At 46.8% G+C, this 24,483-nt stretch overlaps 1 protein-coding gene and 1 pseudogene across 1 annotated transcript; both read left to right on the plus strand.

The window, feature by feature from the left end:
* Window positions 1-3: 3 nt before the first annotated feature.
* On the plus strand, window positions 4-21,226 carry FAM210A (family with sequence similarity 210 member A). Its single transcript, XM_040994852.1, has 4 exons — window positions 4-139; window positions 11,742-12,245; window positions 16,858-16,969; window positions 19,484-21,226. The coding sequence occupies exons 2-4, from the start codon at window positions 11,770-11,772 to the stop codon at window positions 19,715-19,717; spliced, it is 822 nt and encodes a 273-aa protein (XP_040850786.1). The 5' UTR covers window positions 4-139; window positions 11,742-11,769; the 3' UTR covers window positions 19,718-21,226.
* Window positions 17,768-17,923, plus strand: LOC121166179 (annotated as a pseudogene).
* Window positions 21,227-24,483: the final 3,257 nt, after the last annotated feature.

Consider the following 24,483-nt stretch of genomic DNA (forward strand, 5'->3'; position numbering starts at 1 on the left):
GTTGCTGGTGGGCGCGGCGGGGCCGGGCGTCCGCGTGAGCCCCCGCGGCCTTGGCGCCGTGACCACCGCGCTCGTCCGTGGCCCTCGGCGGCGGGGCCCGGGCCGTCGCGCCGGAGGAGCTTCGTCCACGTCCTCAGAGGTAACCTGGGCCCGGGGGCGCATCCCCGCTGCCTGTCCGGCACGTGCGACCCCTCGTCGGCAGAGGTCACCCCGCCGGCCCGGAGAGGTCACCCGGGCCTGGCCGGTCGTGGCCAGCGTCCCGCGGGGTCATTGCTTGGGGACGGCGTGCGAGCTGCGCTGTTCACCTTTCACCCTTGGCGGGACGCGCTTCCGTGCAAGTGAGGGGGGCCAGGAGACACCGGAATTGTAAAACTGAGCGGAGCGGTGGACGCTGGCAGGTGGCCGAGCCTCCCTCCGGGGGCGGCGTGCTTGCTTGGGGGACAGCGGCAAGCCCGCGCTTGTGCTGCAGCGCACTTTGAGGGGTGCGTTGCTCGGCCTCGCTCGACTCCGGCCAGGGGTGGTCGTCGCGGCCAGGTGTCCCCCCGAAAGCCAGTATAGTGCACGGAAACTTTTTCCGGTGCTTTGAACCTGAGATTGGGGTCGAAAGCTAAAGCGTCCATGTGGATGGATAGATCATTGGCTCGTGTACAAATGAACTTGGCTCTGGCTCAGTGCCCTTTTCACCTTAGATTAAGGAAGTAATACCCCGGATCGTAATGAATGAACTTTTCAGAATTAGAAGTTTAGGATGATACACAACGCATAAAGTTGAAGTCTGTGCGTAGTTTTTAAATAATACGCATTTCCCATGAACTTTGAAGTGTTTTCATAGCTTCCAGTCCGATCACTTGGCAAGTGTAGGCATCAGCGCCTGTGAGATTGTTGACTGTTTCTAAACTTTGGACCAACAATGAGGCATCTTTTTAACAAGTGGAAACGAGCCATTGGTTTCACATAAACGTGCTTATGTTGTTATTGTTAATGTTTGGCTCATGGGTGGTATCGGTTCCAGGAGTTGTGAGAGGCACTGCTCACCAAATGCAAGCGCTAGCATGAGGCAATTAGATGATAAGCATTTGCTGATTCTGACCCTTCCATGTGCTGAGACGGGAACTGTGATGATTTGAGAGAAGGCTTTTTAAAAGTACTTATTTGAAAGGCAGAAGAGAGAGAGAGAATGAACTCTGAGCTTACACTGGCTCACTGCCCTAAATATCCAGGCCAGGCCAAAGTCAGGAGCCAGATGACCCAACCTGAGTCTCTAGATTGTGGGCAGGGAACCCGGAATGTAGACCCTTACCTTCTGGATCAAGTTGAGCTGGGACTCCAGGCTCAAATTGGATATGTGGGCATTCAGAGTATACTGGCATCTTAACCGGTGTGTTAAACACCTGTCTCAGGTTGTATAAAATGTTTCGTTAAATGAAAGGCTCTTCCCTTCATGCTTATGGAAACTTCAAAATGGGCTGAGTGGAGATTCCTTTTTTGAAGTGTTAGTACAACTTAAGCAGAAGTGAGCTTGGAGGAAGGACTCTTGAAAGAAATGTAGAGTGAGCGAGCCTGTGTTCGCTGTCCTGCAGCAGTGAACTTGGCGCCTGGAGCGGAGAATCACACACGTGGACTGACTGATGGTCAATAGCCCAAGTTGATTAGTGGCATCAGGCTTTTGTACGCTGAGGGTCTCATACGGTCAGTGAAGAGGTGTTGAGGAGCTTACCCAGAGCCCACCCAGAGCGATTGTTTCCACGCCCTGGTCTGAAAGTATCTCTCTTGTATATCCAATCAGTTGTTCCCATACAAATGATATCCAGTCAGTAGTTCTACAAGCCTGATAAAAGTGTCTTTACGTTCCTGTTGGAGGCGGACATTGTGGGGCAGAGGGTTAAGTTGGAGCTTACAGCCCTGGCCCCATCCTGCTCCTGGCTGGTGCTCCTGGGAAAGCGGCACCTGACTTGGGTTTCTGCCAGGCGTAGTGGGAGACCAGGAGGGGGAGTTCCTGGTGCCCAGCATAAGTCATTGTAACTCTAGGAGTGCACCAGCAGATGGAAGCGCCGTCTCTCCCTCTCTTTAACTCTGCCTTTGGGTTAAAAAAGTTACTGTGGGTGTTACTTTCCGCTATTATTGCCTGAATGGTCCCTGGTTTATGCTTTAATATTGATTACACATCAAGCTAAATGCTTCATAAATGTGCATTCATTTAGATATTACATGATCTGATGGGGTTTTTATGATGTTTTTTTCCAGATGATGATTAATTGGCCAAGGTCAGTGATAGAACCAGGGCCTGGGATCTTTTTAGTAATGAGACTGTGTCCACCGACACTCAGAACTGGAAGTTGCCTGCCATGTAAATATTCAAAAAGTGTTTCAGTGTTTCTTAGTGGGCGTCTAGTTATGTACAGAGAGATGGTAGCTGGGTTAGGATGTTGTGATGTTATTCAGTGACTGAGCCCAGATGCCTGACACATGTTAAGTACTTAGTGAATCCCCACAAAGTTGGTACTAATGCAGTTTTAAAATGGCACACAGGGGCTAGTGTTGGGCTTGTGTGTCTGCATCTTGTATCGCAGAGCTCGGGTTAAAGTCCAGGCTTTGCTCCTGATTACAGTGTGTCCCGTGTACACCCTGGGAGGCGGCAGGTGAAGGTCCAGGGGTCCTGCCTCCCGCAGGGGGACGCAGGGGGAACGCTGATACCTGGGTTGAGTTCTGGCTTTGGTGGAGCACAGCCAGCTCTTCAGTCTTTCTCTCCTCAGTCTCTCAAGTTATTTAACTATGTCTTTGTTTTGCTTTTTAAAATGTGAATATTTTCCGTGGGCATGTTGCTTTGATGTGGATACAGTGTTCCAGGTTCCTAAGAATGATGATCTGGGGAGGCAGGAAGGAGGCGGCTTATGGATGCTCCAAGTACATGGAGCCTCCAAGCAGGCTAGCCCTATGAAGTTTTACTGTCTTTTTAGAACAGGTAGGGCATTATTCTGTAGTTACAAATAAGATTTCGTTTAAAAAAAAAAATCTCTGAGTTTATTATGTTATAGTTAATTGGATGTAGTGGTTGTTCAAATATGATTCTAAGTGTTGCTGTGATGGTCTTATAAAATGAGTTGGAGATTGCCTCCAGTAGCAGTTTCTCTAAATCTAGATGTAGATATGGATATCGATGCTTACTTCTATATCTGTTCTATTGGTTTGGTATTCTCCCAAAAGCCTGACGGATTCAAATTTAGACACCAAGAGTGGTTGTAGAGGAATAGAATCTCGATGAATTTTCTGAGTTGGTCTTGTGGTTTGGGGATTCAGTTCTCTCATCTGGCTAAAGCACTACTGCTTACGGTGGAGAGCATGCGTACTCCTGCTCTCGTGCTTGTAAAAGGCAAACGTTTGAATGATCTTAGAACATATTCAGATTAATGAGATTGGATGGGTGCTCCTCCATGTGCTGGAAAAGTAACATGAGCCGCTCAGCTCCTTAGAATTTGGCTAAGAATTTCTATGTCTGCGCTAAAGAACCCTCTCCCAGCTGCATGGGTGGGGTTGCTGAAAAGCAGACCGGGAGTCTCAGCCTGTGAGTGGCAGAATTACAATGCTAATGAACATTCCCAGCCTCACTTGTATCAGTAGGGCATTGATTGGGGAGGAATGGGTCTACAAATTGCGAATGCAAACAGGGGAAGATCCTGGTGATGCTTGGGATGTGAAACCTCTGAGTTCTGCTGAATCCTCCCCTCCCGCGCCCCCCCCCCCCAGGAGATTTACTCTGCTTCGTCTGAACATTGTCAGGACTTCCCTTGAAATAGTTGCCTTACAAGACACTGAGGGTTCTCTTCAGATGGACCACTCCTCCTCCTTACTTCTTGAGCTGCAAAACCCAAGTTCAGCAGGTCCTGAGTGGTAAGATTTAAAGTGTGATCTCTGAGGAGAATCTTGGGTGGGAGTGGGGTCTGCATAACTTTTTTTCAGTTTATGCAGATAGAAGTTTGGGGGACTATGCCTGAGAACGGGTGTTAAAGGTGTGAGATAATCATTCATAGGACATGAAGCTAAAGCAGGTGAATCGATGATAGGGGCCCTTTAAGAAGGGTTTGTTCAGCACTATGACTTCAGGAGTTAGGGCTCTCTAACAGTCTGGTTGATTGAAACGGGCTAGCAGCTGGCCTGCACCAAGTGAGACTGAAATACCACAAGTGCCTTGGTTCACTGCCAAAGCAGAGAGCTGGAGGCTCAGGCAGGCTCGGAGGCTGGAGTGGATTTGTTATGGAGGTCACCATTCCCAGTCTGCAGGGGTGCAGGGAACAGACACAGCTGTCAGCACAACCAGGAGAAGCAGACATGTAAGGGAGCCCCACCTGCATGAACGGTGCTATGGTTCGAGAATCAGAGCTGGAGCTGGGAGGGCCAGATCGCTCCACTCACCACAGACTCTCCGGCAGGATACCACAGTGGAACGAGCCCTGTAGTCTGACTCGCACAGATCTGTCATGTTGGCTCACTGATCATGGTGTCCCTTGAAGAGAACTAGATGGACATTCTACTGAATTCTGATTTGATATGTCAAGTGAACAGAAATATAATCTCAATTACCAAAAAATGATGTCCCCCTAATGAATTCTTACAGATCCAGAACCTTTTGAATGAAGGGAAGCTGGGACCTTCCCCTTTAACAAAAGAAATATATATATATATATTTTTTTTCCTTTTAAAGGCAGAGTTAGAGAGAGAGATATCTTGCATTTGCAGGTTCACTCCCCAGAGGGCCAGACCAGGCCAGCACCAAGAGCTCAGGACTGCATCTGAATCTCCCACGTGGGTGCAGTGAGCCAGGCTCTTGGGCCATCTGGTGGTTTACTGCCCAGATGGCCACATTGGTGAGGTTGGAGCCAGGAGTCGGGGCCAGGGGCTTCCTCCCGAACTCCTGTAGAGCAACTGTGTCGCAAGTGCTTTAGCCATCCCCTACTGCTTTCCTGAGCATTAACAGGAGCTGGATTCTGTAAAGGGTGAAAAACAAAGAAGCCACTAAGTTCATTTTATCTTTCTTGTTGCATGTTCTAAGTAAACAGTTTTATAATGTCATTTCCCCTTTTGAAACTTCTGAGAATTCTTAAGTCATTTACAATTCTTGACCTTAAATAACTAGATTGTAAACTACTTGAAGGCAATGAGCATGTGTGCATATATTACTTTTTGTAAGTTAAAGTTGTAAGTAATGTCAAGCCTTGGCTAGTTGATCAATGAAAAGCTCCAGTTTGACTCAACAGGCTAATCCTCCACCTTCAAGTGCCATCTTATATAGGTACCAGTTCGTGTCCAGGGCTGGGCAGGGGAGGGGCAGCTGCAGCCAAGGCTGCAGCAGGAACAGCAGGGCAGAAAAAAGAGAGCGAGGTTCAACAGCCCAGAGTTCTTATACATTTCAGGCTAATAATTATACAGTCATGATTGGTCAGTTTAACTGTTAACTTTCAAAAAGAACAAGCTAGCAGGCTTCTATTGATGGGTTTGAAGCAAGCAACTTTCAGAAAGTACAAACTGGTGTGAGGCGTGCTCTGCCTACGTGACCTGCCAGGTGTCCTGCCGGGTATCACGCAGTCTATCAGGCCTGGAGTTCACACAGCCCCCAGCCAAGCCATTGAGGCAGAATCCCAAAAGCAGAAAACACCTAGGTTCTTCAGGAATACCTCCATTGTTGTCAGGTTGCCATGACAGAACAGCTTGCCTTGAACTGAGCAGGAGGTGGGTGGCCGTGTAAGGTCTGTTACCATTGTGGAGCAAGCACTCTGGCTTCCCCAGGCATGCAGATTGTCTGCAAGTACAAACACACGTGTCTTGTACAAATAAATACATTATGGGCCCGGTGCAATAGCACAGTGGTTAAGGTCCTCACCTTGCACGCCCGGGATCCCATATGGGCGCCGGTTCTAATCCTGGCAACCCCGCTTCCCATCCAGCTCCCTGCCTGTGGCCCGGGAAAGCAGTCAAGGATGGCCCAAAGCTTTGGGACCCTGCACCCGCGTGGGAGATCCGGAAGAGTCTCCTGGCTTCGGATCGGCATAGCATCGGCCGTTGGCGCTCACTTGGGGGATGAATTATTGGACGGAAGATCTTCCTCTCTGTCTCTCCTCCTCTCTGTACATTCGCCTTTCCAATAAAAATAAAATAAATCTTTAAAAAAAACCAAATAAATATGTTTATAGCTCTGGAAACATTACTTATGTTTAAAAGCAGGAAGCTGGATCGAAGTGGAGCGGCTGGGTTTTTATCTGACACATGAAAGAATCTGAGGCCAAGATATAGGTGAAAGTTGGAGATTTATTGGCACAGCTTCTGTCTGCACCCAGAGGGAGAACAGGCGTGCTGCCCGGGCTGCTGCTCGGCAGGGCCAGTGTCACCCTTCGTGTGGCTCAGAGGAATCGGGGATGGCGCTTTGGGCAGAGCTTTCCAGGAATTTGGTGGCTCCAGCTCCTGACTTCACAACGCCTGGGTCGTGTCCTGCCCTAAGGTACAGAGTAGGAGTGACAGTGTCAGCTGTGATCATCTTACAGGTTATTATGGTGAAGGGGATTTTTAGGTTGTGAGTCGTAACGCTGGAGAAAGATACAGTGACATTTTCTATAGCTTTTTCTGGCAGTTCTTACCTATAGCTCTCCTAAGTTTCCCCTATTAATATTTGTAGTAGTATGTACGTTTGCTACAATCAGTGAATCAATATTGTTTGCCACGCGCTACAGTTAAGTTTAGAGCTCATTCTGTTTTAGGTACTTCTGTGGGGTTTCACAAAATGTGTTTACCGCTGTAATATACAGAATAGCCGCACTTCCCTGAAAGAATGAGTTGTTTGCTGTACTAAAGCCTTTGCTCCTGCAGCTTTATGGCAAGTAAAGCCAAACTCTAGAGTCTGGCTGTTGATTGGGATTATGATTTTGAACTTGTGGAGCCTGTTGAGAGAATTGGTATTTTAATGATGACTATTCCTGTCCATGAATATCTTCCCATTTATTTTGACCTTTGATTTCTTGTAGAGTTTTGTTGTTTTTCCCAAATAGACCTTGTCCATACTTATATTTTAAATCTCTTGGTATGATTTTTTTTTGTTAGGGGTTGCTGTTCTAAGTGGTATTGATTACCATTGCTGGTACATACAAAAGCAGCTGAATGCTATATATTCAGTTTGTATTCTACAATCTTGCTATATTTGCTTGTTCGTTCCAGGAGCCTTTTTGTATATTCTTTGTTTTATTCTACAAAATCATTCATTAAATGTGAAAGTAAAAAGTCTTATTTTTTCTCTTCCAATCTATATACTTCTAAATTTCTATTGTATTACTTCATTTGACTGTACTGGCTCAGATTTGGAGTACACTGTTGCTGGATAAATTGATTCGAGAAGAACCTGGTGCAATGGTTCAGATGGCTAATCCTCCCCTTGCAGGTGCCAATTCATGTCCTGGCTGTTCCACTTCCCTTCCAGCTCTCTGCTTATGGCCCAGGAAGGCAGCAGAGGATGGGCCAAGGCCTAGGGACTCTGCACCCATGGGAGTCCTGAAAGAAGCTCCTGGCTTCATATTGGTTCAGCTCTGGCCACTGTGACCGCTTGGCGAGTGAGCCAGTGGGTGGAAGACCTTTCTCTCTGTAAATGTGCTTTTCCAGTAAAAATAAATGAATCTGAAAATTTAAAAAAAAAAAAGAAAAAGAAAAAAGGACTAGAGCACTGCTTCTTGCATTGTTCCCAGGAAAGTGTCCCCTTGTGTATATTCCTGATAAAATTGAAAAAGTTGTACTCCACTCCTAGTTTGCAGAGACTCGGTTTTCTTTAAGTTGCAAATGGATGTAGGATTTTTTTTTTTTTTTTGAAGTTTTTGTTGGGTTCATGCGATGGGTTGGTTTTTAAATCTCACGTGGGGATGGCAATTTGGTATTATGTGATGGCAGGTAAAACCATCACCTGCCACACTGGTACTCCATCCCTGCGGGCACTGGTTCTGTGCCAGCTGTTCCACTTCTGATGCAGCTTTCCGTGGATGATGGCGGCCATACACCTGGGAGACCCAGAAGAAGTTCCTGGAGTTGGCCTGGTCCAGCCCTGGCTGCTGTGGCCCTCTAGGGAGTGAATCCGCAGGACGACAAAATTTGTCTCTCCCACTCTCCTGTAATGCTGACTTCCACAAAATCTTTTTTTTTTTTTAATTTCATTGGGTCAGGGTTATTGATTCTCTTCAGATATTGCTGGATTTGTTTCACTGTTGTGTGTTGAAGACTTTCTATTCGTGACTGGCATGTTCTTGGTCTTCCATTCTTGGATTATTTTTAGGTGGTTTAGATATTAGAATAAAGCTGGCTCATACAATTAGAAAGTTTTCCTTCTGCCTCTGTTTTTCAGAAGGAGTTGTGCTTGACATTAGTTTTCCGTGAATGTTCAGTATAATTCACCAGTAAAATATCACACGCCTATTGCTTTCTTTTTTGAAAGTACAATTGCTGATTGTATTTTGTGTAAGTTGTAGTTTATGTTGTTTAGTGAATTTGTCCACTTCGTCTATGTTAATTTGCTACCTTTTTAATATCTGTGGAATTAATAGCTGTGATTCCTTTTTCTTTTCTGATAACTGCTAACATTGTGTTCAATTCCTAGTTAAGCTTTGTCACAGGATTCGGTTTTGAGTTCACTGATGTTTGCTTTGCCCTTTTTCATTTTCACTAATTTCTGCTGTGATTGTTACTTCTTCAAGGGTGGTGAGCATTGTAAAGCTAACATGCTGGAAGACATTCCGGGGTGAGAAGTAACGGCATAAACCGAAAAGTACAAGCAAGCAACAGCCACCACATTGCACTACTAACCAGATTTTCAGCGGGTGACTTACTATCAGTCCGCTGTAATGGGCAGGGGCTGTTCCTCTTCAGGAAGCGGGACGTGGAACCCCGCCCCCCCATGCTTGGCGTCTCACATTCCTGGTACTACTGTGGTGGTTTCACTGGGGTTTTCCCCCCACAAACTTGGCAAAAGAAAAGTTGTCTAGCATTTCCAGTCTAAGTCAAGCCCTGAGGAGAAAAAGGGATCACTACCATGAAATCCTTCCGCTGAGCCAGACACAGGCACCAGTGTGATAGGGTTTATTTAAGAGGTGGGGCAGTCACAGAGAAAAGTGGGCCCTTTTCAGGGATGAAATGGGCAGGAAAAGAAACATGAGAATGAGTTTGTGCTTCGCCAGGCTGCTCAGAGCCTAGAAAAGGGAATGCAGTTCTGCCCCCAGGTCCCAGGTTGGGGGAAGACGTCCTGGGGCAGGGTTGGTTTTTTTTTTTTAAGATTTATTTCTTTTTATTGGAAAGTCAGATATACAGAGAGGAAGAAGGGCAGAGAGGAAGATCTCCCGTCCGATAATTCACTCCCAAGTGAGCGCAATGGCCAGAGCTGCGCCAATCCGAAGCCAGGAGCTAGGAGCTCCTCCAGGTCTCCCGCGCATGGGTGCAGGGTCCCAAAGCTTTGGGCCGTCCTCGACTGCTTTCCCAGGCCACAAGCAGGGAGCTGGATGGGAATCGGGGCTGCCAGGATTAGAACTGGCGCACATATGGGATCCCGGTGTGTTCAAGGAGAAGACTTTAGCCGCTAGGCCATGGTGACGGGCCCGGGAAGGGGTTGTTTAACCGACTTGTAGGTGCATAGGGTTACGTGGGGCCAGTGTGTGGGTTGGGGTGGGGAGCAGCTTCAACTCTGAGGCTAACCAGCTGCCTGTGCCATATCACAGTCACTCATCTCTTTTTTTTTTTTTTTTTTTTTCAAAAACTTCCCCTGGAAGAGAGAGAGTTGGCAGGTAATGTGCTGTTAAATTTGCTAGCTTTCTACATCACTAAGGTAGACTCTTTCCTAGATGCAAGGTTTCAGAGGCACTCCTGTGTCTGCAATTTCTCAGAATAACTAAATGAAGATGAGAAGGTACTTGAAAAAAAAAAAAACCCCTTCGTAGAATTGAAAGACACCTTTGGGGGTGGTATTTGGCCTGTCGGTTAAAGATGACCCATTCCAGTTTCCTGATGAGTGCGCATAATGGGAAGCAAGCCGGGAAAGCTGGCTTCATAAGTTGGCGCTTAGTGCGAGAACTCACCAGACCAGATAAGTGAAGCTGAATTCATTGAGAGCAGGCTGTCCCTTCTTAGAGTCGTCGGTGCTGTAGGCTTGCAAGGCAGCAGCGAGCAGGACCACGGGAGGCTGTGGTTGTGGATGGGCTGCGGTATTTGCTCAGGGTGATTTGCTGTGGTCCTGGGGGTGTTCGCACATAGACCCTTGCTGTTTCTGCTGAGCTGAGTAGCCATCTGTCTGTCTTTGACGGCAGAGGCCCATGTGGATGTGCACAGAATGGTACCTGATGTAGAACACAGTGAGACAACCTTGCTTGCCATTGGACTTTCACAGAGGATAGCCTTGAGAGAGTCAGTTTTGTAAAATGATGAAAGGCCTCATCATTTCCTCCTGTGGCTACTTCAGTCCTTTTGTATTTAAATGATTTTTCACTGGTCTTTATCTCTGTAGCTTTGAAAGAATGCTTTGCTCCGTCTTTGACTGCTTTCCCAGGCCACAAGCAGGGAGCTGGATGGGAAGCAGAGCTCCTGGGATTAGAACTGGTGCCCATATGGGATCCTGGCGCATGCAAGGCGAGGACTTTAACTACTGTGCCACTGCGCCAGACCCCAAGTGTGAGATTTTTTTTTTTTTTAAAGATTTATTTTTATTATTTTTTCATTGGAAAGGCGGATATACAGAGAGGAGAGACCGAGAGGAAGATCTTCCGTCCGATGATTCACTCCCCAAGTGAGCGCAACTGCCGATGCTATGCCGATCCAAAGCCAGGAGCCTCTTCCGGGTCTCCGACGTGGGTGCAGGGTCCCAAAGCTTTGGGCCGTCCTCGACTGCTTTCCCGGGCCACAGGCAGGGAGCTGGAAGGGAAGCGGGGCTGCCGGGATTAGAACCGGCGCCCATATGGGATCCCGGGCGTGCAAGGCGAGGACCTTAACCACTGTGCCACCGCGCCGGGCCCCTGAGATTATTATTTTTTTTTTTTAAGTTACATTTTACTACCTTTCTGGGGAAAAGATTTGGGTGTCTGGAAAAGACATTTTGTCAAACTTAATCCCACAATGACACCAAGTCAAGTACTAAGACATTACTGTACACCATCGGTCCTCTCCACTCTTGATTGGGGGGAAAAGATGGCTGCTACACCAGCTGTTCTCACCATGCATTGACGGGTGATTTCTGTTTTTCTACAACTTGGTCTAAAGGCATTAGTGGAGGAATCAACGTGAAGTGTCAGCTGACCTGACATCTGTAACGATAGCCGACACCTGGGTGGTGCGCCATGGCTTGTGTGATTCCTGTAAGAGCCCTGTGAAGTCACCCTCGTTGTTCCGGTGCATTTGGAGTCCGAGTGAATCACATGGGATTGTTTCCAGAACGTGCACGTCCCGTTGTTTGCCTCCAGTTCCGTCCCATTTTACCACAGTGCTGCTTTGTAGACTAACAGAAGCATTTGAACATCTCTGCGGTAGTGGTGTCTCCAAACGATTCCCTCTGGCCCGCTGAGCTGCTTTACTGTGTCACGTGTACGTCATGTGCCTCAGTGAAACATGCCCTATACTGTAATTTTAATTTAATTTACCCACAGTGAGAAATTAAGTGTGTCCTTTTTTACCTCCTGGTAGTTAATGATTGTTTGATTTAAATGGAAGCCTTTGTGTAATCTGATATCTTTTTAATCTAGACGCTGAAATCTATCGTCATCCTTCAAGATGCAATGGAATGTGCCAAGGACAGTATTTCGACTGGCACACAGGACGTGCCTGGAACCACAAAAAGCTGGCCTTTGGGGACACTGTCAAGACATGAAAGGACCGTTCATTTTGTTCAATGCTAAATCCAACGTGGTTTTAGCACAAAGCCCTCGAAAACAGTGGCTGCACTTAGCTGCCGCCCAGTGTGTTGCAAAACGGAGCAAAACCTTGGCTGCTCCTCCCCCCGGACCCGAGACGCTGCGCCATAAGCCACGGGAGCAAGCTGCTGTGTCCTGGAGGGTGTTATCATCCAAGGCCACAGGCCACGGAGTTCCTTCAGACCAAAAGGAAGAGGCTGATCCTTTACAAGACAAATCTATTAGTCTTTATCAACGATTTAAGAGAACATTTAGGCAATATGGGAAGGTTTTGATTCCAGTGCACCTGATAACTTCTGGTGTTTGGTTTGGAACGTTTTATTATGCAGCCATCAAGTAAGTCCTTCATTTGGTTGGCCTTTATCAGATGTTAACCTTGTTAATTATACTAATGATAGCCTTAAGTAAGTACTTTTCATCCTCAGAGCCACCATATGAAGCTGGGAACCGCTCTCTCCATCGGTGAGAACGCAGCTCAGGCAGGGAGTAGCTCAGGTGGGAGGAGGTGGAGCCTGGCTGAGAGCCCAGCTGCGTGTGCTTGGCCTCACGGCCCTTTTCATCACTGCTCTTGGCTAGCATTAAGGAAAGCCTGAAAACAATATCGCAGGCTTCGGAAATCTGGCAGCACTCCTAGGGTTTCCTAGGAGGGTTCATAAATGCAGGAAACAAGGCGCATCTTGCTGCACGTGTGGTCTTAGGAATTGTTATTATCAGTTTTAGCCATAAACAACAAGCAGTTGCAGGCTCACACTGTGATGTCACCTCCAGGCGCTGCCATGAAGGGTTTTGTGTTGTAAGGTACGTGTGGTTGAGCCCGGCCTCACGGGGCAGAATTCCTAATGTGTGTTTCTTGTTAACTCCTGTGCCTTCTTTGCAGCTGAGTTACAGTGCCATGCAGCTTTAGCAGCAGGAGCACCACGTGCCATTCTGCAGCACTGGGCTGGGCACGGCAGAGTTGGGCAGCCTCAGAGTGTGGGTACTAGGTCAGTGGATCGTTTTCCTTGGGCACAATACCATTCCTGAAGAAGATCCCGTATCTGTACTTTTCTGTTTTTAATGATATTTTCTGGATATGGTAATGTTTACAGAAACCTTCAAAATTCCCCTTAGTTTGACAGAACAAAAAAAAAAGTTCTTGAGTAAAAATTACAATGGACATTTAGTCCTGCGAGTAACAAACGGCTTTGTACATATTTGTTTCCACTCAGAGCCATTGAGGATTCCTGTAATCCAGGCTTGCAGAAGAGACTTGAATTAATCCCTTTTTCTTCTGCCCTCCTTATGTTGCCCTTAATATGCCTTCAGGATCCTGTCTTCAAAAGCAGAACTCTAAATTTTTAATTAATTTGGATATGAGTTTCTCATTTAGACCACTTTAAGAAGAAAAAAAGATTCATGTATTAGAAAAGGAGAGTGATGAGGGGCTGAGTAGGGATAGGAAAAAGATCTTCCATCCACTGATTCATTCCCAAGATGGCCACAACATGCGGTTCTTTGGCAGACCAGAGCCAGGAGCCCGAAACTCCAGCCACAACTCCCATGCTGGGGGCAGGGGCTGATGCACGCGGACCATCATCTGCTGTTTCCCCAGGAGTCATCAGCAGGAAGCTGGAGAGGAAGTGGAGTAGCCTGGACTCAAACTGATACAGGATGCCAGCACCACAGCAGGGACTTAACCCACTTCACCCAGTATTGGCCCCTTATTTGAGTTATAAAAAGAAAATGCTGGTTTCTTTTTCTTCCCCTCGCCTTCTTTGCTAGAAGAGTTGTGTAACTAAAGCAGCAGATGCACAGTGGTGGCTCTCCTCTGCCGGGACTTGCAGCCTGCTTGGTTTTACTTCTCCTCTCCCTGCAGATTGCTTATGCCTGAGCGCAGGGGGAGGACTGCGCTGTACACTCTTGTCCTTGCTCTGTACAGATGACTTGAGACTGGGAACCTGGTGATGAGGCCTCCTGCGGCCGCCTGGGCAAGACTCCCTGGCCAGCCCATCCCTAATACCGTGCCACTGATCCCTGGGCTGCAGGGTCTACTGCTTCCTGGCAGTGCCCACCCTTATTTTATATAGATCCATAATATTTCAGTATGACAAATCGATGTGTGGTGAGATATCTATCACAAGTAATACTCAACAAATAGAACTCATGGATGAAAGAAAAAGGCAGGATATGTTGGAATGGTAATATCTGTGAGAGGACTTAAAGTTCATTGTTAAGTGCAGGTGTTTTCAGTTCAACTAACAAGAAGTTACCTGCTGTGTTAGCTTTTTTTTTTGAGATTTGTTTTTATTGGAACAGCAGAGTTGTGGAGAGAAGGAAAGAGAAAGCTCGTCCATCTGCTGGTTCACTCCCCGAGTGGCAGCCGCTGATGTCCCCCCGTGGTACTGACAGCGAGTATCTCATTGCACCCACATGCTGGTCCGACTGCCTTGCTCAGAAACACAGCAAAATGCTACTCCCTGCTTCGTACGAGTTCAGGGGCATTTGAAATGCTGTATTTTGGGCACATCTAAGTTGTACCTGCAATAGATTTTATTTTAAACTAAGTTCTGTTGTCACTCCTGCCTGGCAAACTGCACAGATCTTCAAGGTTCTCATGTTTAGCAAGTCCAAAGGAAATGAGGCTTTTTTCTTTTTGTTTTTTGAAGAAAAATCAACAATTTAAAACTACATGTTTGTTTTGTAGTCACTCGTGTTTTTATTTGGCTCCTTCATGGTTGTATTTAAATATATAGATTTTTTTTTTTACTGGGCTTGGTTGGAGAAGGAAATGATAAATGAATTATTTCATAACTGTGTTGGTACCAGAAGGTAAAAATAGGATAGCATTGATTATTTTGATTATAAATATTGATTGTAAATATTGATTATTTTAATAACTTGATTAAAAACATGGAATGGCTTACTCCAGATCTGAACCCACATTCATGGGTATAAAGATACACCTTATATCAAAAGTTGGGAAAGATTAGAAGCTGGAAATCATTCAGATTGGATCTAAGTTGAGTTGTGAATGTATTATAGTTGTGTTTTTAATAATGTTCCCTGAGTTCTTCTGGTACCCTCTTACGTTGGGCCATCCGTAGTTGACCAGTAGTGTTGAGAATACTCTCTGGTTGCTTCATACTGTGATGAATTCATGGGAAAGGGCACCCTTTCCCAACTGAAATGATATTTTTTAAAGTTTTATTTATTTATTTGAAAGTGGGAAAGACAGATAGGGACCTTCCATCCACTGGTTCACTCCCCAGATGGCCACAGTGGTCAGGGCTGAGTCAGGAGCTGGAAGCTTCAGCCAGGTCTTCCATGTGGGCACAGGTGCCCAAACATGTGGGCCATCATCTGCTCTTCCCAGGCCATTAGGGAGCTGGACTGGAAGGGGACCACCAGGACACAGTGCCCACTGGGGGTGCAGGTGTTGGAGGCTGCAGCTTTACCAGCTATGTCATGATCTCCCCTCCCCCTGCATTATTTCTTAATATTTAAGAGTTCACACTAGCATAAATAGCAGTGAGTGATGTGTTGAGCTTGCTTTCTTTTTTTCTTTCCTTTTTTTTTTTCTTTTTCTTCTCTTCCCTTCCTTTCCTTTCCTTTCCCCTCCCCCCTCCTTCTTTCCTTGCTTTCATGTTGGGAATGGAGAGACAGCTCCCATCCACTGGATTACTTTCGAATTACCTGTGATGGCCAGGGTTGAGCTGGCCTGAAGCCAGCAGCCAAGAACTCAGTCTGACTCTCCCTGGTGGGTGGCAGGAGTCCAGCTTACCCATCATTGCTCTCCTAAGGTCTGCATTAGCAGAACACTGCCATCAGGAGCTGGAAGCACGTACCTAGAACCCAGACACTGTCCTGTAGGGTGTAGACATCTTAATAAACATCTAGGCTAGACGCCCACCCCTAATGACCCTTGGGTGGCTCTGCCACAACCCGGAGTCAGGATCAGGAACATTAGCCTGGGATAGCCCCTTGGCATGAGGTCCCTGCTCTGATGCCCTGAGATGCACACAGCATTAACTCTGGATCCAGGCATGAGGAAATAGTTCCAAACACACCTTGAGAGAGGTGCCACCAGACAGCTGGCCTGGAAGCTGGAAAACACCAGTGTCACAGAAGACGCATAGCCTTGTCCCAAGCAAAACATGCCTGGAAGCTCTTCCCAAGGAAAGGGGGCAGGAAAGACAGCAAAAGGGACATCCGAGGGCAATATGTAACTCTTAGTATCAAATGTTCCATTTCTCGTGTGTGATCATTATGCTTATGCAAATAGAGCTTTGTCCTGGTTTAGGAGTGAAGGGCCACAGTGTCTGTGAAGCCACATAGGGGAGGAGAGAGGAAGCAGAAGCAAGGGAACAAGGGTAGCAAAGGTTTCCTCAGGAGACGAAGACAGCTGGTGATGGAAGCTTTCTCTGCTCTCCCTCCCTCTCCCTCCAAAACGTTCTGCAGTTAACAGTCATTGCTTCTTCATCTACCTTTTAAATCTGATAACAGGATGGAAGCATCCTTTTAGAAGAGCTGAATTCTTCATCAAGCCTTTTATTCTTTGCATAATGTCACAATACATGAGGGCATGTAACTTTGAAGGCAGAAACTTAGGTACTGAAATTTAAGCTGGAACATTCTAAACAAGTGGGGTTTTGATGAGGAAACTAGAGCTATTCATTATTCTGTTTTCTAAATATACTAATTAGGATGCCCACGTGCAGAAGCAAGCTAGAAGTTGCAAGCGGTAAGATACAGCGTGACAGTGATGCTTGTGTGTATCGTGTATATTGTACACTGAGTAAGATGCTCTCAGAGTAAAATGCAAGTGCTTGGTATACAGAACCAATTATAAAAACAAAATTTGATTAATACCTACTATAGTAAAATGTAGCTTTGGTGTTTTCAGTTAATCTTTTGAAAAAATCCTACTAAGTTTATATGTATATAAATTACTTTTTGTTTTTTTTCATAGAGGAGTGAATGTCATTCCTTTTCTAGAACTCATTGGGTTACCTGACAGCGTGGTAAACATCCTGAAAAATTCCCAGAGCGGAAATGCACTGACAGCATATGCCATGTTCAAGGTGGGTGCTGTTCCACACAGACGGCCCTGTTACCTGCAGACTTGACCCATGTGGAATTCTGTGTTCACTTACCGTGCGTGGTCTTTTACAGCTGACACCATTGTTCTTCATCTCTTATATGTCTAGTGAAGTAAAGCTATAGAGTTGTAAAATATAAATAACATGATGGCTTTGGGGAAAGTGCCTTAAAATGCGGGGGATCACTTCCGACTTTCTGGGATCAAACAGACTTGGCGGTTTTTCCCTCCCACAGGGATGTGTATCCTGCCTGCTGTTTTAATGAAATGTAGCATTTGGTTTATTGCTTAGGATAGCTCACCTTTTCCTAGCAAGTAAAATGGTAAGAATTGACTTAAACTGTGTTTATGTGGTAAACCTAGCCATTTGGCTGTTAGACCTAAGTACGTCTTTTTTAGATGTTTACAGTGTATAGCTGTTCTGGAGTTCAGTACCATTTGCTTCATGAATAGTTTCTATACTCATGGGTCTTTATTTTGGAAGGAAGGATTCACTATAAATTATGGGATTTAGCTATACAGACATAATTTTCTCAGTTGACAAATTCTTATGAAGTTCTGTAAAATCATCTTAAATCATCTACCAAAGAAAACATGTAGAACATGTTATTTTACTTCCATTTACAAAAACACCTGTAATCATGGCTTATTAGTCCTATTCATAGTAATGTATTCTGTCATCCTTAATAGAATCCTGTGAAGTCTTTTACTGTAATTTTTGCTTAGAGACTAAGGCTTAATTGCTGGTGTTTTCTATAGCAAAACATTGAATTCATACATTTCAACTTTCTGGTTACATTGGGAATAAAGTAACCTTAATCAATCAGGACAATATATTAAATGGATTTTTGGAACCTGGAGTTAGAATAGGAGCTTGCTCCAATCACTCGGTGCATTGATCTGGTATTGTAGCACCTCCAGGAACGGTGCACCCCTTAGGCGGCAAAATGTGCATGGATGTTGACCCATTCAGAGTGGTCAGCATTGAGAAGACGGAGTCACGAGGGCTAGGGGTGTGTTTATGGGGTGTTTCAGGGAAGGTTGCAATGTGAGTTTAAAGGTCTGCTGAGAGAGGAGTGTTGATTGGGCGGCTCCTAGGAGAATAGTGTTAAACACAGGAGATGCCAAGGGGTGCAGTATTGGGATTTTAGGACCAGTGGAGGAGAGAAAGCCAAATCAGGTGTCCTTGTCAGCCCTTCTAAGAACTTGAACTCTTGCTGTGAGCATATGGAAAGTCACTGGGTATGTTAAACCTCTGAACTCTGCCATGGAGGGTAAGGATAAGAGCCAAGGGACCTGGCAGGAAGTTAACATAGTAGCCTAGTGATGGGAAGGACCCAGGTCATTGGAAGAGGCGCTGTGAGAGGTAGTTGGAGCCAGGTCTATTTTGGAGGAGGTGGAAGAGATGGGTTTTCTGATGATTTGGGTGTAAATTACACGAGAGAGAACATCTGAAGCCACATCATAGACACCAGGGCTGAGTGTTCAGGTCCGAGTTTGCATTTCTGCAATGGCAAGTGCTTCCAGAGGAGCACCCTGAGGGGAACATGTGAGTCAGGAGGCCATTGCTGAACCTGTTGGGGTCCTGCTAGGAAGGGGAGGTCACTAGATGGCTGCTGATGGCTGGAATAACGGGGAGAATTTCAGTCTAGAAAACTCAATCTAAAAACCATCGATGCATAGATGGCATTGAAGACCTGTAACTGGAGAACCACTGGAGGAGGGAGGTGGGTGGCAAAAGGCGAGGTGCAGGAACCAAGTATTGGCCCCTGTGCTCAGTGACAGTGTCCAGACCCCAGGAGCAGGGAGTATTAGGGACCTGGGTGCAAGCTTTAATGGGTACAGTTGGCTGGAAACTGGAGCAAGCACAGCTGCTCTTTGCAAGGGTTTTGGTAATCGGCACCCCAGCAGTCACAATCGACACAACCTCTTGGGTCTCAGTTCCCTCTGGCTAGGCATCTCCAGTTTAGCTCTGATCCATAAGGCTGTGGCTGGAGTTAGAGCTGTGCCTGCCTGTGCCATGAGCACCACTGTTTCACCACTTTGACCTCCAGAAGGTTCCAGCTGGAATTCCAGACCCAAGGTAAATTGTGATGAAGATAGCATAGGCTCAGAAAATTCCAAAGAATTTGGAAGTGAAGCTGAATCCAGCAGAGAGCATATGTTGGACTTGGTCTGCTTATCGCCATGTGGAGAAGTTTTATTCCACTGTAGCTGTAGATATGTGAAGGCACTTGAGAAAGTCCATGGAAAATGGAACCAAAAAATTAAACTTATGCTGGTTCACAAATTTGAGGGGGGAAATCCTTGGATATACTTTGTGGAAAATGCATAGTATGAAAACAGGTGCATTGATAGTTAGAGGATGTTTTAGCCTTGTAAACTAGTCATTTATTTTGGTTGGTTCATCTAGAGAATTTAAACCTCAACCCCATTTTTCATAAGATGACAGCTCTAACCAGGTGCTGATCTGCCTGTTTGCTTTTTTTTTCTGCAGATTGCAACACCTGCCCGGTACACTGTGACCTTGGGAGGAACGTCCTTCACCGTGAAGTACCTGCGCAGCCGAGGCTACATGTCCACGCCGCCGCCCGTGAAGGAGTACCTGCAGGATCGCATGGAGGAGACCAAGGAGCTGCTCTCTGAGAAGATGGAGGAGACCAAGGACAGGCTCAGCGAGAAGCTACAGGAAACCAAAGAGAAAGTTTCTTTCAAGAAGAAAGTGGAATAGGGTGCCTTACATGACAGGAAACACCTGCACTCCAACCCTGAGGACTGGGCACAGACACCTTCAGGCTGTGGTGGCATGTTGTGTTGTTAGGAGCCTATTAGAGTATTCTGAGGGTTCAAGAACTCAGATACTTTCAATATCACTAGAAAAATCAGTGGCTTTTTCTTTTTTTTTTTTTTTGAAAGGAAGAGATGAGCATTGTCATAAGCATCTCACGGCAGTGGCTGCCATGTCGGAAGCGAGAGTTCCTGGAGGCGCTGCAGGGTCCTGTGCGCGGGAGCTCTTGCCAGCTGTCATAGCGCCTCGGGTACAGGCGAGGCCTGGCACAGGCTGTCCATCCTGCCGTGTCTGTTCCCCGTGTGGAGGCAGGCTAGAATCATCAGAACTGCCTGGGAATAAAAGGGAAGTCTTTCTATGAAAAATGATCCCAACAGTTGCCTACCAGTTAAAATTTCTTCTTGGATGGAGAAAGTTAAATAAAAATTCAGTCATATATTTGTAAATGAAATGTACTGGTTATATGTAAATAAGAAATGGATCCTTTAAATGGATTTTTACTTGAAGCTTGTCATTATCCTGATTTTTAAAGCAAATCTCTTTGGCCATCGCACTTTTCCCATCCCGAGCCTTGGTGACCATCAGCTAGAATGGAAAGCACAGTTGGCAGTCAGCTGTGTCGCCTCAAGTGGTGGAAACGGAAGTGCTCCCCTAGGGGCTGCCCTGGCCACACCCAGCAAACCCGCGCAGCTGCCCACGGCTGCCTTTCATCGTTAATGCTAATTTCATCATGGAGTGAATTTTAAAGTTGCTGCTAATTTCTTAATAGCAAAGCCAGCTGTAAATGACCTTGGAATGACATCAGCCCACTGTCAGACAGGGAGGATGGCCTGACAGTGGGGCGCATGAGCTTGTGTGTGTCCGTTTTCCTTTAACTCAGCTGTTGCTTCGCTTCCAACATAGCAGCCCCTTCCGATGGGCTCTGCTTTGTCTTGTGTGCTATAGCAAGAGACCGTGGGTTTGCCCCATGGGCATCCTTGCTGTCAGAGTCTTAGGTTGGCCAAAGTTTTAGAAAGTAGTCCAGAGGTGAAACATGCCCTTGCTCAATCTGGACGATACACCAGAGGACTTTGTGAGTCAGCGTGCTGCCATTGGCGTCCAGGGAGGAGGGGTAGGGATGCAGCAGAGCGGCCCTGCTCTGGCTCGTGCCTTTGGCTCCTCCCGCAGAGGGGAAATGCGCTCTCCACCCCAGTCAGCCCTGGGCATGTCTAATCATGGTTCCCATGTAGTGTGCTTACCAAATCACATTTTTGTAGCTATTAAATACTAAGACATTGACAAATTACTTGTTTCTTCTTTCTTTGTCACTTGAGACTTCCTGTAAAGTTTTGTGCTACATGAAATGCTTCTAAAACTATTTTCTTTTACTTTCCCCACCACGTGGAACTTATTTTCCAGTGGAGATAAGCAGCATTCTTCAAAGTTACTAATAATGAGACGAAAGTATACTTTTCCTGAGTTCAGACCATGTAACTGTGCTGTTTCTCTCCAGCTAGAGGTGGGAAGGCACTGCCCAGGAGCGCCTTGGACCTTTAATGCTGTTGTCATGATTTGGCCTAAGGATCTGTACAAAACCCGTTCATGCTGGCACATTCTTAGCAAGATACAAGTAGCTTAAGGGGGTCAGTGAAGGGGGCTGGCCTTGTGGCATAGCGGGGAGAACTGGAGCTTGTGATGCCAGGATTCCATTGTGCCGGGTCCTGTCTCAGCTGCTCCGCTTCTAATCCAACTCCCTGTTAATTGCCTGGGAAAAGCAGCAATAGGTGACCCAAAGCTTTGAGACCCTACCACCCACATGGGAGACTGAGTGAAGCTCTTGGCTTCTGGCCATCAAAGCCATCTGGAGGGGAACCGGTAGGTAAAATATCTCTGGCTCTCCCTTTCTCTGTAACTTGAACTTTCAGAATAAATAAATCTTTATATAAAGGGATCATTGTAAATATTTAAAATGTTCATACTAGGCCAACCAATATAATACACATCAGAACTTCGGAAATACTTAACCAGTAGATAGATTGTTAGACACCTTACCGTCTGGATTTATTATGTAGCTTCTCGGAGCTGTGGAGGAGACAGAGCTTTGTGTGGGAGCCATGACTGTCACCCAAGTGGACAGAACGGTGTGCTCAACAGACTAACCGTTCAGATGGGAAGTGAACTAGGCAGAAGACTTAGCTTATTCAAAAGTGAGAGCAAAACCAGCCTTTAAAGGACCACATCAGACAGCATCTGTTGCTGACACAGCGTCAGCCTTGGACAATGCTGCTTAGCCAAGATGAGCCGAGAGGAAGAGCAGGACCGTGTCCCCCCAGCAGTGGACAGGACTCCTTCAGCCGTAATCTAACATTTCTTGGTTGTTGCAGAAGCTGCTGCACTGACTTGTGTGAGAAAGTGCTGTGCTGCTATGCTCAGGATGAGAGGGAGCTTCAGCAGTGGTTCTAGAAATAGTCAAGGTCTTGATGCCTGGTGCCAAAGAGGAGGTTGTGTGTTAGCTGCCTTCTCGAAGCTTATGAGCCAGGGCTCAGCGGAAGAGTGCATCTTCAGTGAAGTGGGCAGAGGAGGCAGAAGAAAAATGAGCACATCTGGTTTTCCTGGAGTGATAACAGGATTTCTGAGTTATGACACGTGTTCTAAGAAAGGTCAGAATGGGATGATAGAGACTGTTGCCAAAGTCACTTTGACCTGTTTTGACAATTTGGGGGGAGAGGCAGGGTGTGAAAGTTTGTTTCTTTTATGTCAGTGGCAGGGTCTTTCAGTGTGCCACACATCTGCTGGGCCACGGGGCGTGGGGTCTCCTGGCACCTACAGTGTAGCCGGTGAACCAGCAAGCTACAGAAGCATATATCTACTCATGAATCAGCAGGTGGAAGCTCTTCTCTGTCTCCTCTCTGCGTATCTGACTTTCCAATAAAAAGTAAAATTTAAACAAAGATGTAGGCCTTGATGGTATATACCATGCATTCCTCACTTCTTTTGGTCCAGAAATAAGTTTCCAAAATGAAGTGAAAAATCCCTAAGTAAACATGTCCAAAAAGTGTAGTGCACCTTCTGCTGAGGAACCAGCCCGTTCACTGACCGGGGCCCGTGGGGAGGCATTGCTTACCAGTGGTGCTCTGGTCACGAGCCCCAGGCTTGCTGCCGCAGTTGCAAAATTTCATGTTTTAATGGACCCAGAAGGACGTGGAGACCCATGTTCCTACTTGGGGATACACCAGCAAGTGGGATCTGAAGCTCATAGCCTCCCGCCAGGTCAGCCCTTTCCTCTGGTTAGGTACCAGGAGGTTGGGCCACACGTGGTCCCTTGCCGTTTTTTGGAGACAGCAGCTTGAGCAAGTCACTGGTGTTCCTTTACTGCTTGGCTGCCACCTCCCACCGGCTTTGGGCTTGACATCGCTCCATCCTCCGTCTGCAGAACCACCTGAAGGGGAGACAGCCATGTCCTCCTGTGACTTCAGTTTCTGACTGCAAGAAGCAAACATGACTTTCTGACACTCTGGCTCCATGTTCTCTTAGTTTGGTGGACAGTGTGACAGGAGGTCCGAGTGACCCAGCTTGTGCTGTCATCGTCTGGGTGAGCTGAGCCTTGGCAAGGCACTCGGGCAGCTATTTTTAAACACCCACACCCAACACTTGAGAGCTACTAACGGGAACTTCGGTAATTAAGTCTTGTCTTCATACATTTGTATAAGCACTACGTATTTGACACCTACAAAGAGGACTTGACCACAGGAAATCCCTGGCCTGCCTCCTTGGTACAAAATGAGGTTTTGGGTTCTTAGGGACTGAACTTGTACTTGGTGTGATCAGAGTGAGCCAGAGATTGCAATTTTCCATTTAACTGTTGCCAATGACTGCAACATCTGAAGCCATCTGGAAGTGGCATGAATGGAAAATCTGAGTGCTCAGGCTCTTAGAATATCCCTGGTTAAGGACTGTTAGGTTTCCCCAGAATACAAAAGTTGGTCTCTGAAAATGTTTAACCCTAAACCAAAACCTGTACTATACTGTACACTCGAGAAATTTGCGCAGAGGGGCCATCTCCTGGCACATTGAGTGAATGGAATGCTGGCACCGCCCGAGGACTTCTGGGCAGGGTGGCATCTGATGGGCCCATAGACTAGGCTTGTGTGTGTGTGGGTGCTGCGGACAGGTGGGGTGGCAGCTTGTCGCATCTGAGAGGGCACAGCGACTGGGAAAACGTCGGAGTAAAGGTGGACCACTCGCATCTGGACGGGACTCGGCAAGGCCCAAGGCTTGGCTGCGGACAGGGGGCCACGCTCCCTGCCACCATGTCATAACAAAGCCAGGAGGGAAATGACTCGGCACCATTTATTACTAAGGCAGTGAAGAAACTCCACCTCGCCATACCGAGAAATCTAATCACTGGAGGCAGCAGGAGGTAGCAGCAGTGGGTAGCCCAAGCTGGCCGGTTGAGGCAAAGTCTTTTTTCCCCCTTCCAACCCACCATCCAGTGGGGCGCTGCAGAGCGGGGCCACTGTGCTTCTCTTCCCCCCTTGCCCCCAACACCTGAGTGATGGTTCCTTAAGGTGAGCAGGATGTTTAAATGGCATCTAGAGCCTTAGAGGTGACTTAGACCGTGTCTGAAGAGCTGTGGGAGCAAACATGTCCAGCCAGGCTGCGTGTCGCTGTCACCTGCCTTGCCTGTGAAGCACAGAACCTCTGCTGCCCTCTGCAGCCAGGAATATCCA

Source organism: Ochotona curzoniae, unplaced genomic scaffold, assembly GCF_017591425.1.
Source record: "Ochotona curzoniae isolate NIBS_2020 unplaced genomic scaffold, NIBS_Ocur_1.0 contig_908, whole genome shotgun sequence".
NCBI classification, from domain to species: Eukaryota; Metazoa; Chordata; class Mammalia; order Lagomorpha; family Ochotonidae; genus Ochotona; species Ochotona curzoniae.

Bases quoted from the DNA above. Each gene is read 5' to 3' on its own strand.
- FAM210A (XM_040994852.1), top strand. From the start codon at position 11,770: ATGCAATGGAATGTGCCAAGGACAGTATTTCGACTGGCACACAGGACG. The intron at 12,246-16,857 runs GTAAGTCCTTCA...TTTTTTTCATAG, and splicing joins TTTTATTATGCAGCCATCAA to AGGAGTGAATGTCATTCCTT. The intron at 16,970-19,483 runs GTGGGTGCTGTT...TTTTTTCTGCAG, and splicing joins CAGCATATGCCATGTTCAAG to ATTGCAACACCTGCCCGGTA.